The sequence below is a fragment of the Moschus berezovskii genome, chromosome 23, assembly GCF_049115385.1.
Source record: "Moschus berezovskii isolate FMDL1 chromosome 23, NW_MosBer_1.0, whole genome shotgun sequence".
In the NCBI taxonomy this organism is placed as follows: domain Eukaryota; kingdom Metazoa; phylum Chordata; class Mammalia; order Artiodactyla; family Moschidae; genus Moschus; species Moschus berezovskii.
The window spans coordinates 44,035,463-44,048,789 of record NC_142482.1 but is presented as its reverse complement, the minus strand read 5'-3'; the positions used below and the strand labels follow the sequence as shown (position 1 = coordinate 44,048,789).

The window sequence follows — 13,327 nt, the reverse complement described above, 5'->3', positions numbered from 1 at the left end:
GGCAGGGAATAGTGAGTAGCCTTTAGGGAACAATGGATAAAGCTTTGCTCATCCCTCAGTCCTAAAACCACAGGGAACTGAATTCTGCAAACAACCACTGAACTCAGAGGAAGACCTTGAGTCTCAGAAGAGACTGTGATCTTGGCTAACACCCTGACTGCGGCATTGGGAGACCCTGAGGAAAAGACCCAGCTAATTCATAACCAATCTCCTGACTCATGGAAACTGTGAGATAATAAATGTATGTTGTTTTCAGACAATAAACTTGTGATAATTTGTTGTGAAGCAATAGAAAAAACAAATTCACATTTCAACTGTTGTGGCAAGTCTAACTGATTACAAATAGCAGCATTATATTGGAAAGGATTCTAAGACTGGGCGTAGCCTCCTTGGGGAAAAAAAAAAAGACACAGAGAAAGTTGTGGTTGATTAGCAATGTCTGCATAGGCATGAAAGGGGTGAGTTGTACCATGTGTACCTCATACTGCCATTCAAGGTTGCTTGTTGTATTTAAGGAAAAAAGAGTTATTTTCTGTTTTTTTTTTTTTTTTCTCAATGACAGAATAACCCCAAGGGGCAACAATACTAGGGTCTCCTAGGGTCACCAAGTTAGAGGGGATTCTAACCTGTGAGAAAGGCCTCAGAGAAAGAGGACCGAAAAATTATCCAACACAGATCCTAGCAACTGATAAACAATGTCTAGGATGAGCCTTGCAGGCTGGTGTTTGCAGCGAAGGCTCCTCCATTGTTCCTTCCTTCTTGACTGTCTCCACTCTTTCTCCCTTTCCATGGCCTCTAATTCTCTGCCTTCAGACGTGCTCAAGGGTTCCATGAGTTGGACCCTGCTGCTATTTCTAACTCACTCTGACCCTAATACAGCAGGTCAGAATCCCTCCTTCCTCAGACACATAGGCCAAAGAAGTCAGAACTAGCCTGCTGAATGTCAAGCTTGGATTAAACATTTATTAACACATCATTGTTTCATATTAAATACATGCAGACATCATATCACAGTACCCAGATGTTAGTTTCATAATTTAAGTGAAATCGGTACAATGAAGCAGGCCGTTCTCCCAAGTTCTTGTTTTGAGAGGGAAGGCTGACCCCTGGGTCAGTATGTAACAACGCAGATCACACTCCATCCTTTTTCGGTGGCGCATCCCACAGCAAAGATGTTATCTAAGGGACCACAAAAACTGGAATTTAAAATCAAGGAGATGCAGATACAGTGGGGGAAGGAGAGAGTGGGACGAAGAGAGAAAGTAGCATTGACATATATACACTCCTGTGTGTAAAGCAGAGAGCTGGTGAGAAGTTGCTGTATGGCACCCAGGTTCGTGCTCTGTGATGATCTGGAGGGCTGAGGCGGCGAGAGGGAGGGAGGCGATATATGTATAATTATGGCTGAGCTGCGCTGTTGTATGGCAGAAACCAACACAACACTGTAAAGTGCTCCCCCCAATTAAGGAATAAATTTAAATAGGTAAATAAAATCAAGGTAGGTGCAACTGAAAGAAATACATGAATAAGGTGAAGACTGAAAAAATTAGCTTCTTCAATTACATTAAAGAAAGATTTTGTGGGTGCAATTCCTTGTATCCAGGCGCCATTTGGAATCCAACCAGCCCAGCTTGCCCTCCTAAGCTAGTAGACGGCCTTTATTTATGTTCCTAAACCACTCATTCATCATAATTTAACTGTCTTTTCCAGGGACTTTTAACACATAAGAAAGGATCGCCAACATATAACTAGGCTTAAATACACTATGCGATGGGCCTTTAATGAGAACAACACCCAGCACTTAAACCAGGGCTTGGTGGCCCACAGCTACCACATTTTGCATTAGAGCATACTGTTAGCTATGTTTGCAATTTATAGAATTAACTTCCAATGTTTATACTTGAGAGTTTTCACTTAGAAAATAGTACTTTTCTTGAAAAAAAAAAGGGGGGGAATATCTGACAACATCAGACCCCCCCATTCCTCATGCAAGTAATCTGATGGCACTGAATGGTGGAATGGTGGGTGCCCTCCTAGACAAGTGCTTTCCCATGTACCCCCGTCTCCACCATGCCCTATTGCCTCCTCAGACCCAGGCCAAGTGGCAGTTATAATTTATCATCGTGGTTTCACTCTTGTTTTCCCCACAGCAGAGATAAGAAGAGAATGAGCTATTCCTCATCACCATGACAATAGCCCTTTCATTCATTTACCTTAGCAACCAGGCCCCTCTAACCATTTGAATTTGCTGACATCTGAGTTACGTACACCTTTCCAGCAACAGACATATACCAATTTGTTACTTACTGATGGACAGTGGTTTTGACACATACATCCTCAGAATGCTTTCTTTTTCTCAGATTACTTCAATCTCTCCCTTTTGATTACCTCACACCAGTCAGAATGGCCACCATCAAAAAGTTTACAAACAGTAAATGCTGGAGAGGAGAAAAGGGAACCCTCCCACACTATTGGTGGGAATGTAAACTGGTACAGTCACTACGGAAAACAGTACAGAGGCTTCTTGGAAAAACTAAAATAGAGCTACCACATGATCCAGCCATTCCACTCTTGAGCATGTATCCAGAAAGACGAAAACTTTAATTTGAGAAGACACATGTATCCCAGTGTTCACAGCAGCACTATTTACAACAGCCAAGACATGGAAGCAACCTAAATGCCCATCAACATATGAATGGAAAAGAAGATGTGGTACACACACAATATAATTCAGTCACAAAAAAAGAATGAAACGTTGTCCATGGACGGACACAAGAGATTGTCACACTAAGTGAAGTAAATCAGACAAAGACAAATATGATATGATATCACTTATACGTGCAATCTAAGAAAATAATACAAATCAACTTACTTACAAAAGAGAAACCAACTCAGAGATATGGAAAACAAATTTATGATTACTAAAGGGGAGAAGGAAAGGAGAGGGATGAATTAAGAATATGGGATTAATAGAAACATACCACTATATATAAAATAAACAAGGACCTGCTGTATAGCACATTCAATATCTTGTAATAACCTGCGATGGTTATTGGAACCATTCTTTTCTATGGAAAAGAATCTGAAGCTGTTTCACTGAAACTAACACAATACTGTAAGTCAACTATAGCTTACTAAATAATAAATCAATGAATTAAATTAAATCTTGCTTTTGGTTAGAGTTCCTCTAACTCAAAGGAAATCTTAGTGTGAATTTGATCATTTAAGAAACATATGATTGGAAATGTGAGTCGCTGATCCCTGAGTTCCACGCATTCTAATTACACCACTGATACCTGTTTGATTCAGATATTGCATTTTTCCCCTACTGTAAAAAAACAAAAGTTCCGACCCACACAACCCCTTGATTGGTATTAATATTTGCATCTTCTATCAAGGTGAAGAAATACAGAAAAGAGGCCCTTGCTTGTTACTTGAAACAAAGCGTGTTTATTTACCTCTCATTAGGACAGAGCTGTGGGAAGGACACAGGAACAGAGAGGAGTGGGTGAAAATTAAGGAAAGACTATTGGGAGAAGAGGCACGGGACATGAAGGAGTAGGTGGAGGGGGACGCTTGGAGCTGATTAGCAGGAAGGGCCCAAACTCGTGTGTTGAGGAAGGTGTGGAGGGGGATGGTAGGGAGGAGAGGGAAGCGGGTAGCATCCAGACACTCACGGTTGAGCTGCCGCCTCCGGATCCGGTCCCTCCATGGCCTGTTTCTGATCCAGTGCAGTCGTGATGGTAACACCATGGTCCCAAAGTCAGGGTCTAACACCTCCTCATGGCTGGAGAACAAAAGTGCTCGCAGCAATACAGGAAGTCAAGGCCAGACGTACGAAAAATTTTTTTTTTCTTTTTGAGCCCTCTTCTTCTTTTTTTATATCCGAGCCTTCCGTTGACTTCTTTTATCTTGTAACTTGCCTTTTTTCCCCTTCCCTTAACTCCCGACTGGCCTGAAGGCAGTTGCTGCGCTGGGCTGCCCAGCTCCGGCCTCCTGTGCCATGTTTTATGCATGAAGATGATGGGCCGGTAATTTATTCGCGCTGAGATCGCAGGGCTCCTGTGTCTGCCCCACGTCAGAGGCTGGGGGAGGGCAGGTGTATCTGTCTGCAGGAAGAATGGCCTGAAATGGGGATCCCTCTCTGCAGGCGGGATTGAAGATCTGAGCTTGGCTGCCAGGACACGGGGCAGGGCGACTGGAGCCCCAATCAGGCAGTGGTGCTCTCCTTTTAGGGCACGTGATTTATTTGCTCCTGGGTCTCTAGTGCCTAGGCTAGTGCCTGGCACAGTTTGCAAACAATAAATATTGACTAAATGAAGGTTCAGTGGTAACCAACATCAGGACTTCACTGTGCCCACATGAATCCTTTATGCTCCCTGACCTGCTACATTCACTATCCTTAAAATGCTCATTTGAACTTTCTCATCCACCCCATTGCCCACACTTTTGTCTCCACCTGAGACCACACTCCCTCCTCACCCACCCATTCATGCTTCAAAATCTCATTTTCCCAGGAAGCTTTCCTGCACCCACACTGATGGGGCTAGCCCCCACACAGCTGTGCCTCTCCGCTCATCATGCCTAGAAAGCCCTTATGTGTTAGGACTTTTGTTTGTTTGCTGGTTTGTCTTAAGGTGCATGTCCAAACTGCACATCAGCTTCTTGGTGTCAGAGACTGTGTGTTCCTCTCCTGAGTCTGCAGTGGTCTGCCTGGGAAATTGGCAGCACTGAGGCATGGCTGGGGCAGCTTGAGCCTGCCTCCCCAAACCTCCACCAGCCCATCCTCAAGCCACACCAAATAAACACAGTCTAACGAAATGCATTGTATCGGCTACAATAACAGCTTCAATTTGTGACCCCTGGGTGCCGCGCCTGGCAGGGGAAGTGCTGTCTATGATTGATCACTTACTCTGTTCAAGCTCTTCAGTGTGTGATGTCAGATTGCTCCAGACAGCAGTTATTGATCAAAGCCTCAGGAAAAGTCTTGCTAGAAGGTCAGGGCTGGAAAAAGTGATATTCAAGTTACCAAATTTAGCCCAAGATAATCCATAAGCCTGCTGAAGTCAGAAACTCTGCCCTCTGTCCTTTGTGTCCCTCCTGGTGCCACTGAGGCAAAACTGCTGGGGGGGTGGGGGGGGATGGGTCATGATGGCTACATACCAGAGGTGTGCTTTAGTCCCTCTGCCTTGTTTCCTTCATCTTAAAATAGAAATAACCTGCATACCCCATGGGGCTGTCAAGATGAAATGAGATGAAGGTAAGCTAACTCTAGGGGTGGGTAGACTACGGGACTACTCCTTGTCTAACCAGCATTACGTCTGGTGGTGAAGGGAATACGTTCCAGAGCCACACTGCCTGGGTGCAGACTCTTAGTAGCTTTCTTAGTAGCATCATGGCTTTAACCTCACTGTACCTCAGTTTCTTCATCTGTAAAATGGGGCTAAAAAGAACTGCTGCCTTAGGGTCATGCTGACAATTTAGTGAATTAATACAAGAAAAGACCTTTAGGTTTAGCTTTGAGGAATTGCTCCATGTCATGACAGGCTATTGGTCACTAGCCATACAAGTTTGTGAAAGTTAGCAAATTCCCTGGGTCTCCCTTGCCTTACCTGCAAAAGGAGGTGGTCTTGGATACATTCTATCAGGAGCCCTGGGTTTAATTTCCTATTGCTGCTATAACTAATTGTTGTTGTTTATTTCCTAAGTCATGTTCGACTTTTCTGTGACCCCAAAGACCAGGCTCCTCTGTCCAAGGAATTCTCCAGGCAAGAATATTGGAGTGAGTTGCCATTTCCTTCTCCAGGGGGTCTTCTCAATGCAGGAATTGAACCCGCATATCCTGCACTGGCAAGCGGATTCTTTACCACCAAGCCACCTGGGAAGCCTCACTAAAACTACCACATGTTTCTTGGCATAAAACAACACAAATTTGTTTTCTTATAGTTCTCAAGGTTGAAGTCTGAAAGGAGTCTAACAGGAGTAAGACTGAGATGTCCACAAGATTGCGTATCTTCTTGGGGCTCTAGAAGAAGACAGTTTCTTTGCCTTGTCCAGCTTCTAAAAGATTCCTTGAGTCCATTTCCAGGTTATCTTTCTTAGTGTGAGGGACCACGACCTAAACCTTTCTACCAAATGTAGTGACTTCAATTGTGGGTCATGCTGGACTTTGCCGATCCAGACAAATCGCCGCTAGACCTGAGTCCTCACTGATTTGTCTACATCCTAAGCTTCATTTTCTGAAGCAGGGGGAAGGTAGACACCAAGATGAGGACCAAACCTGTGGAAGTTTTATTGACTCTTGCCAACTGGACATAATTCCCTAGAGTGACACACCAGGCACAAGAGAGGCGTTTGTTTGAGAGACCTCAGATGGCTATTCTCACAGTTCTGTTTGGTCTTGACTTGTACAACTGCTAATTGCAACACAATTTTCTGCTCTTCACGTCACTTACCATAAATCAAATCAGGTAGCTGCCAGCTAGGCAAATTAGAGATGAGGGGAAACTCGGGGAGGCTGTTAGGGTGCTGTGGTCGCACTCCCTTCTGTCACTCTCTTTCACCATTTGGCTCCTGCACGTCTGTGTCCACAATGACAATGAACTTGAACGTGGAGAATGTGATACAAAATGAAGCGCCCCCACCCTTTCTTTTTGCAATCAGGATCAGACCTTCTTTCCTCCTCATTAGTCCACACATTCCCCAAACTTCTGCTGCATGAGTCAATGCTTTCCCAATGTCCATAATTTACAACAGCAGATGAGGGGACCAGTGGACCAGAGTGGGGGAAAGTACAGTCAGCTCTAAGATGAGAGGCAGCTGAAAACTTTGCATTTCCTCATCTCTAGTGAATTGAAATACAAATTTTCCCAGTTTACTCTTTACCATCATGGTGAGACTTGGAGGTGGGGGTGAAACTAGCAATGGAAACCTCGCCTCCATCTCTTGTTATCATTCTTTCTGGTCAGACTGGCAATGTTGCAGACCCCTGGCTCACACCATATGGTTCCCTTCCCTGACTCTTCAAGCTTTATATGTTCTTTTATCAAGTACAGACTCATAAATGCCCGGGAGTAAATGGTCTGTGGAGTGTTATTCTCCCAAGCGACATTTGCATTTGTGTGAAGTGTAGAATACCAATTTTTACTCTTCTCTGGGCTTTTGGTGCTATTAAATTTTTCATAAGTTGCAGAATTTCATGGCAGAATCAGTCTGCTAGGAGCAATATGTTAAAAAGAATATGGAGAAAAGCATAATTATGTGATCCTTGCTGCTACCTTTTTCCTTCAACTCATTTTCAATAAATGGAAGCTAAGTGTTATGTTCAGGAGAAAGAGCACCAGCATTTCTAGTTCTACATTAAAACTGTCCTGGGGAGAAACAGACCTTCAATTACTCAGTGGAGAATGGAAATTGCTAAGCCAAGACACATTGTGCTCCTTTTAAAGAAAGCCATTAAGGAAAACTTGGTATTATTTTAAAATAAAAGCTCATTAAACACCAGGAGGAAATGACAGCACAGCACCTAAGTTACTTCTCTCCTGTCACAAACATACCCAAAAGGGACATATGGTTTTGTTTATTTTTTGGAAATTGGAAAGCGATTGAGAGCTGTGTTCTAGTTATGGCTATCAGGCTGTCTATCTACCTGCACTGAGTACTTACCAAGAAACAGGTTTTGGGTTGCATGCTTTAAGTGGCTATGTTATTTTATTTAATTCTCCCTATATTCTTATTAATGAGTAGTTTTACTAATCCCATGATATAGATAAATGAATGAAGGCTAAAGAGTAGTTACTCCAAATAGCAATTATCCGATACAGTATTTTACAGATATTAATTTCAGATCACTGTCACCATAATCCTGTATCTATTTCACAGATGGTGAACTGGGGCAGAGAGAAGTTTAATAATTTGCAGGGCTCACACAGCAGCAGGTGACTGAGATGAGATTTGAATTCAGGTAGCCTGGCTCTGTGCCTAACCATAAGCTATATTAACTCAAATTAAGCAATTAAAAAAAAACCTTCAGTGTAACTATGCACTATGCTCTACATATTCAGTGCTTCTTAAATTTGTCAGTACCATTCTGTGTTTGAAAGAGGTCCCATGCAGCCTTGGCAAAGGCAATTCCTGAATGATAATGAATTAGAACATCTGACAGCTATTAGAGAATTGTCCTAGACAACCTCATATTCAAAAGCCTCACTTTAGAGACAATGAAACCAAGGCTCAGAGAGGTCTGGGGACAGATCCAAGTTTGCACAGCAGGTTGATGGATTCAGGCCAAGTCTTAACGCACCTCACCCCCAATCTCAGTTCAGTGTTCTTTCCACTGCAGCTGAGGTCAGATTTCACAGGAGTTTTTAGAGCCAGGTCATTTTTGGAGGCTTGTTTTTGTGGAGGAGAGACAGACAATTGTGAGTTGGACGATGAAAGAGCATGCAGTGCCTGCATTCTATCTGCTCTCTTGCTGGCAGACACAGCCCATCCCTGCCCTCTCCCCGGCCCCCTTCCTTGCTCTCAGACTACTTTTCTGCAGCATTTCCTGTGTCAGTGAGCAGCCCCACCTTCCAGTCATTGTCCCTATCAGAGGCGTAGGTGATCCTCCTAGTGCCCTAAGTTTCCTGCCCACATTCAAACCAACAGCTGATCCGAGGGAATCCACCTCCTTATCGCCTCCCAGATCTTCCCTCTAGCTGTGCTCACAGCCACCATCCTGGCCCAGACCATCATCCTGTCACATGAGCTGCCTTGACACCCCCTCATCAGTGTCTTCCTGTTCCACTTTTGCCACCCACCCCAATCCACATGCTCATTAAAGCCAGAGTCAACTTCTGAAAATGCAGGTCTGACCATATACTGCCACCACATAAGCCTCTTTAGTAATGTACTTTCTTTCAGGATAAAATCCACTTTCCTTACTTACTTCCACACTAACTACTCCCACAGCAGTGGAGAAGAAGGGATGCGTAATGAAGATGTTAAACCAATAGAGCTGATGATTGATTTACTGAGAGAAAGAAAGGAGCCATTCAGGAGATAACCTCCAGGGTCCAATTTGAAGCACTCACCACTTGGGCACACAAGAGAGAAAGTACCTGTGCACTGAGTTTAAGTTTCAGAAGGCAGAGACTCAGACCCAAAAAAGCAGATACAAGAAAAACTGTGAGGGATGCTGGGTGTGAGCTTGTTAATTGAGCTATGCAGTGTCTGTCCCAAGAGCCCTTGACATTTACAAACACTGTGAGGTCTGGTGGAAGAGACTTGTTTTCTTCTGTGATCAAGGGCCCAGATATTTTAAGTTGGAAAATAATTTATTATGCAAGTGGTGCCTGAGTGACATCAGTAGAGCTGAGTTGCCTTTATGTGAACAAGAACAAGGTCTGTTTTCCCCTCTGACTCCATCAGCCCAAGCAACCTCGATTTAGGCAGAAGAAAAATGTTCGAGCAGTGATCTGTGTGACCTTTGTGGTGGCTTCCTCTGAGGAGACTCAAGATGCAGATACTTCCTCATTATATTTAGTCTTAGAAAATTCAACTCTTCTTTGATCTTAATGTCATTGGATTTGGACCCTTCCCAGCCTTGTCACATGACAGGGTGGGGGGTGTGGCAGTAAAAGACTCCATGATTCAAGAGCAGCTTCTCTGCTTTTACCTTAAGAAATCATAGAGTCAGATATTCTAGAATCCTAGAGCTGGAGCAATCTCAGTAATCACTGCCCACTCTTTCAATTCATGGAAGAAGCAGAGACTCAAAGGGGATAGATGTCTTGTCAGTGGCAAAAAACCACTTAGTTCTTGAGGCTATATTCATATTCAGCTGTTCTGCTTCATGGGTCAGGGCTCTTTCCACATTCACAAGCCATTGCAAAGACATCTTGGGATATCTGGGGTTTTCAGCAATGTTCTAAACAGTGTATTTTATGTGTGAGCAAGGACCATAACAAAACTAGGTTTGAAAAGTTTCATACTTGTTCCCAAAGGGATATTTATCTAACTGGAGTAATGTGTATTTCTTTGTGTCTTTAGGCTGGAGTGGGGAGAGATTAAAGGGAGATAAAGAAAACAAAGGGTCAGGGAATCTTCTCTCTCTAAAGTTTCTGGGCCCTAAACTTGTGGGAATCTATCAAGCCTGCTTGAGGGAGGTCTGCCAAGGAGCCCAGGGGTCTCTTCCTTACCAGGTTCATCTAATTAAGGGTTTCCAATATTGCTTTTGTTTTATGTTTTGCTTTTCTGGCTGTGAGGCACATGGGATCTTTGCTCCTCGACCAGGGTTCAAACCTGCACCCCCTGCACTGGGAGGTGAAGTCTTATCCACTGGAGACCACCAGGGAAGTCCCTAATTTGGAGTTTAAATCTGTATTAGGCACCGGGCACACAAAGATGCATAATACATGGCCCTGGAGACCTTAAAATTCAGCCTGGACTGTAGACAGATGCACAAAGAACTCTATTACCAAATCTTATGTGACTGGTGTCAGAGCAGCAGCATCAAGTCAGCTGGGAACCGGGATGTCTGAGGAGCGGATCTGAAGAGGAAGCAGAAGAGGATATCCAAGGCAGTTGAGCGATGCCTTGAGAGACAGGCCATATCAAGTGAGGGAAAGGACAACACAGGCCAAAGACTCACAGGAGCAAAGACTGTGGGAGGAAATGACAGGGACCTTGTGAGTGAAGTGAAAGGAGGAGGGAGGAGGGAGCGGAGAGCGTGGCCTCAAAAGGCAGGGCTGAGGGGGGATGCCGCAGCCAGGGAAGGACAAGCCTTCTCGTCGTGGGCAAGAAGGTGAATTTGTTCTGGCCTCCGAGGGCCTCCCTCACCAACTGGCTGATCAGTCACCCTCAGCAGCCCTCAGTTCTCAGGCTTTCTCCCTCGGCCGCGGCTGGCCCGATGAGGAAGTAGCGAAGACGCTCACTTAGACCACAGGGCGTTGCCATGTGAGGGAGTCGGAGAAAGGCGATGCTTCAGACACCGGCAGCCGCCCATTTGGAGCCTCAGAGAGTGGGGACCACCTCTGGTGGACCCATCTTGTTCCCGCACGTGATGCTGAGGCTGGGAGCCGGAGAGGCCCAGGAGAAGACGTCTCCAGAAACTACTCACACTACCTAAGCAGAATCTCAACAGAAAGATGGATGCAAATCAGAGAGAAGCATGTTCAAGTACAGAGGAAGAAAAACTGCCAAGGAAATGAAACATGTAGATTATCCAGTCAGGACATACTCAAAAGTGAAATACACTTAAACTACAAAAAGATAAGCATCTACTCAGTGCTTGCTATGTACCAGACACTGTGCTAAATGTTTGAGGGGCATTATCCCCCACACAGTGGGTAAGCCAAAATCTAACCAGAATGTTGCTGGGTGAGAGTAAAACCTGAACCAAGTCCTTGAGTTAGTTGACTGATACTGATGGTTAGTGTCACTGAGTTAAGACAACCAATGCATTCTGGCTTGCCAGAGACTTCTCCAGGTGAAGCACTAAAAACTACATTCTGGGAAGTCCTCCAGTCCTGAGGAAAGCAAGATGGTTGACCATGCTTGGCAGGTGACAATGGCCCAGAGCTTCTCTCTCCTCTCTTTAGAGGTTTACCTCTACAAAGGACTGGACATCTATCTCACTGGGGCACCTTCTCTCCTGGACAGTGCTGTATGAATGTTCAGTTCAGTTCAGTTCAGTCGCTCAGTCATGTCCGACTCTTTGCGATCCCATGAATCACAGCACGCCAGGCCTCCCTGTCCATCACCAACTCCTGGAGTTCACTCAAACTCATGTCCATCGAGTCGGTGATGCCATCCAGCCATCTCATTCTCTGTCGTCCCCGTCTCCTCCCGCCCCTAATCCCTCCCAGCATCAGAGTCTTTTCCAGTGAGTCAACTTGTAGCATATGGTGGCCAAAGTATTGGAGCTTCAGCTTTAGCATCAGTCCTTCCAGTGAACACCCAGGACTGATCTCCTTTAGGATGGACTGGATGGATCTCCTTGCAGTCCAAGGGACTCTCAAGAGTCTTCTCCAACACCACAGTTCAAAAGCATCAATTCTTCGGCAATCAGCTTTCTAGCCAATCCCAACTGTTATATCTTAGAGTTCTTCCTGATTCTCCTGTGCTTCTTTCCTGTATCTAACGCCACAGGTTCATTGTGAGATGCTGAAGCAGAACTGTAGACTGTCTTCCCTCCTGCAAGGCACCTTCCTGCTGTGTAGGGTGGAAACCTACAAGTATCCCGCATCTAGAGATCCTCACATGACTTAAGAGTCGGCAAGGCCAGTGCCCTGATGTGAGTCCTGAAGGATCAAGTGGGCAGAGCAAGCTATTGGCCTTGTGGAAGGAGTGTAGACCTTTGGGCCAGTGCAGTGGCTTTAATTCTGCTAAAATCAGAGGGGGCAGGGCAGGATGAAACTCAGAAGCTCCCTGATCACGGCAGAGGCATGGTGCTTCTAGGACCCTGCTGCCTACAGCTCCTAGTTCTTGAGAAGTTCAGGCTAGATTGTGTACCCTTAGTGATTTTATGAGCTATCATAACTCTCCTTTAGCATAAATTAGCCAGAAGATCCTGTAATTTTCAAAGGAATACAGACTGATACAGACAGTAAGATGCTATCACCAACAGCTTAATATTTGTTTCCTGGACACTGCTCTGGGAAGAATTCTGAGGTCTTGGCCAGTCTCAGTAAGCAAGGCTGGGCTGATGGACTGGGGATCCCTGTCAAGATACCAGAGGGGGAACAACTGTAGTTTTGTCACCTGTGGTTAAGACTACTGACAAAACCAGGTCTTTTTTTTTGTTTTACAACCATACAGCCATTTTAAAGGTATCTTCTGCTAAGGTGTTGATTTTATAAGTTTAACTCTGGAGATTAGAAATTTTAGACAGATTTCTTTAACCTTAATTTTAGAAGTATAAGCTACAATTGTCTTTGACATCAAGGGTTTAATACTTGTTGACTCAAGTTCTTAATGAATGTAAATGCTCTGTTGAAAATCTCTTGCTCATCAAAGATAAAGAAGATGAAAAACTTATATTCTAGAGGGTATTATGTATTCACCATATAGATCTATATATATTATAGTATGTATATGTTACATTTGAGGAGTATCATAGAATGGCTAAAGAGAAGGAATGAAGATCTTACTCAATATTTCTTATAACCGTTTACAATTTTCTTTATAATTCAGTAGTTTAGAATAAAATTTTGCTTAATCCAGCATAGTGGTTGTATACAGGATTCAAATTGCTTCAGAGAGGAAATTGTATTTGTTCCCTTGGCCATAAAGTGAAAGCGTTTTGTTGCTCAGTCATGTTGGACTCTTTTGCGACCACATGGAC

At 44.2% G+C, this 13,327-nt stretch overlaps 1 protein-coding gene across 2 annotated transcripts in view; it reads right to left on the bottom strand.

The window, feature by feature from the left end:
* RIPOR2 (RHO family interacting cell polarization regulator 2) overlaps nt 1-3,997 on the bottom strand; it is a 214,531-nt gene extending 210,534 nt beyond the window's left edge. The window contains exon 1 of one of the 2 annotated variants that reach the window (XM_088831096.1): nt 3,678-3,997. In XM_088831096.1, coding sequence (XP_088687222.1) covers nt 3,678-3,753 — 76 coding nt within the window. In that variant the 5' untranslated portion in view covers nt 3,754-3,997. The remainder of the gene's footprint in view (nt 1-3,677) is intronic. The other variant, XM_088831097.1, reaches the window with a different exon arrangement.
* Nucleotides 3,998-13,327: the final 9,330 nt, after the last annotated feature.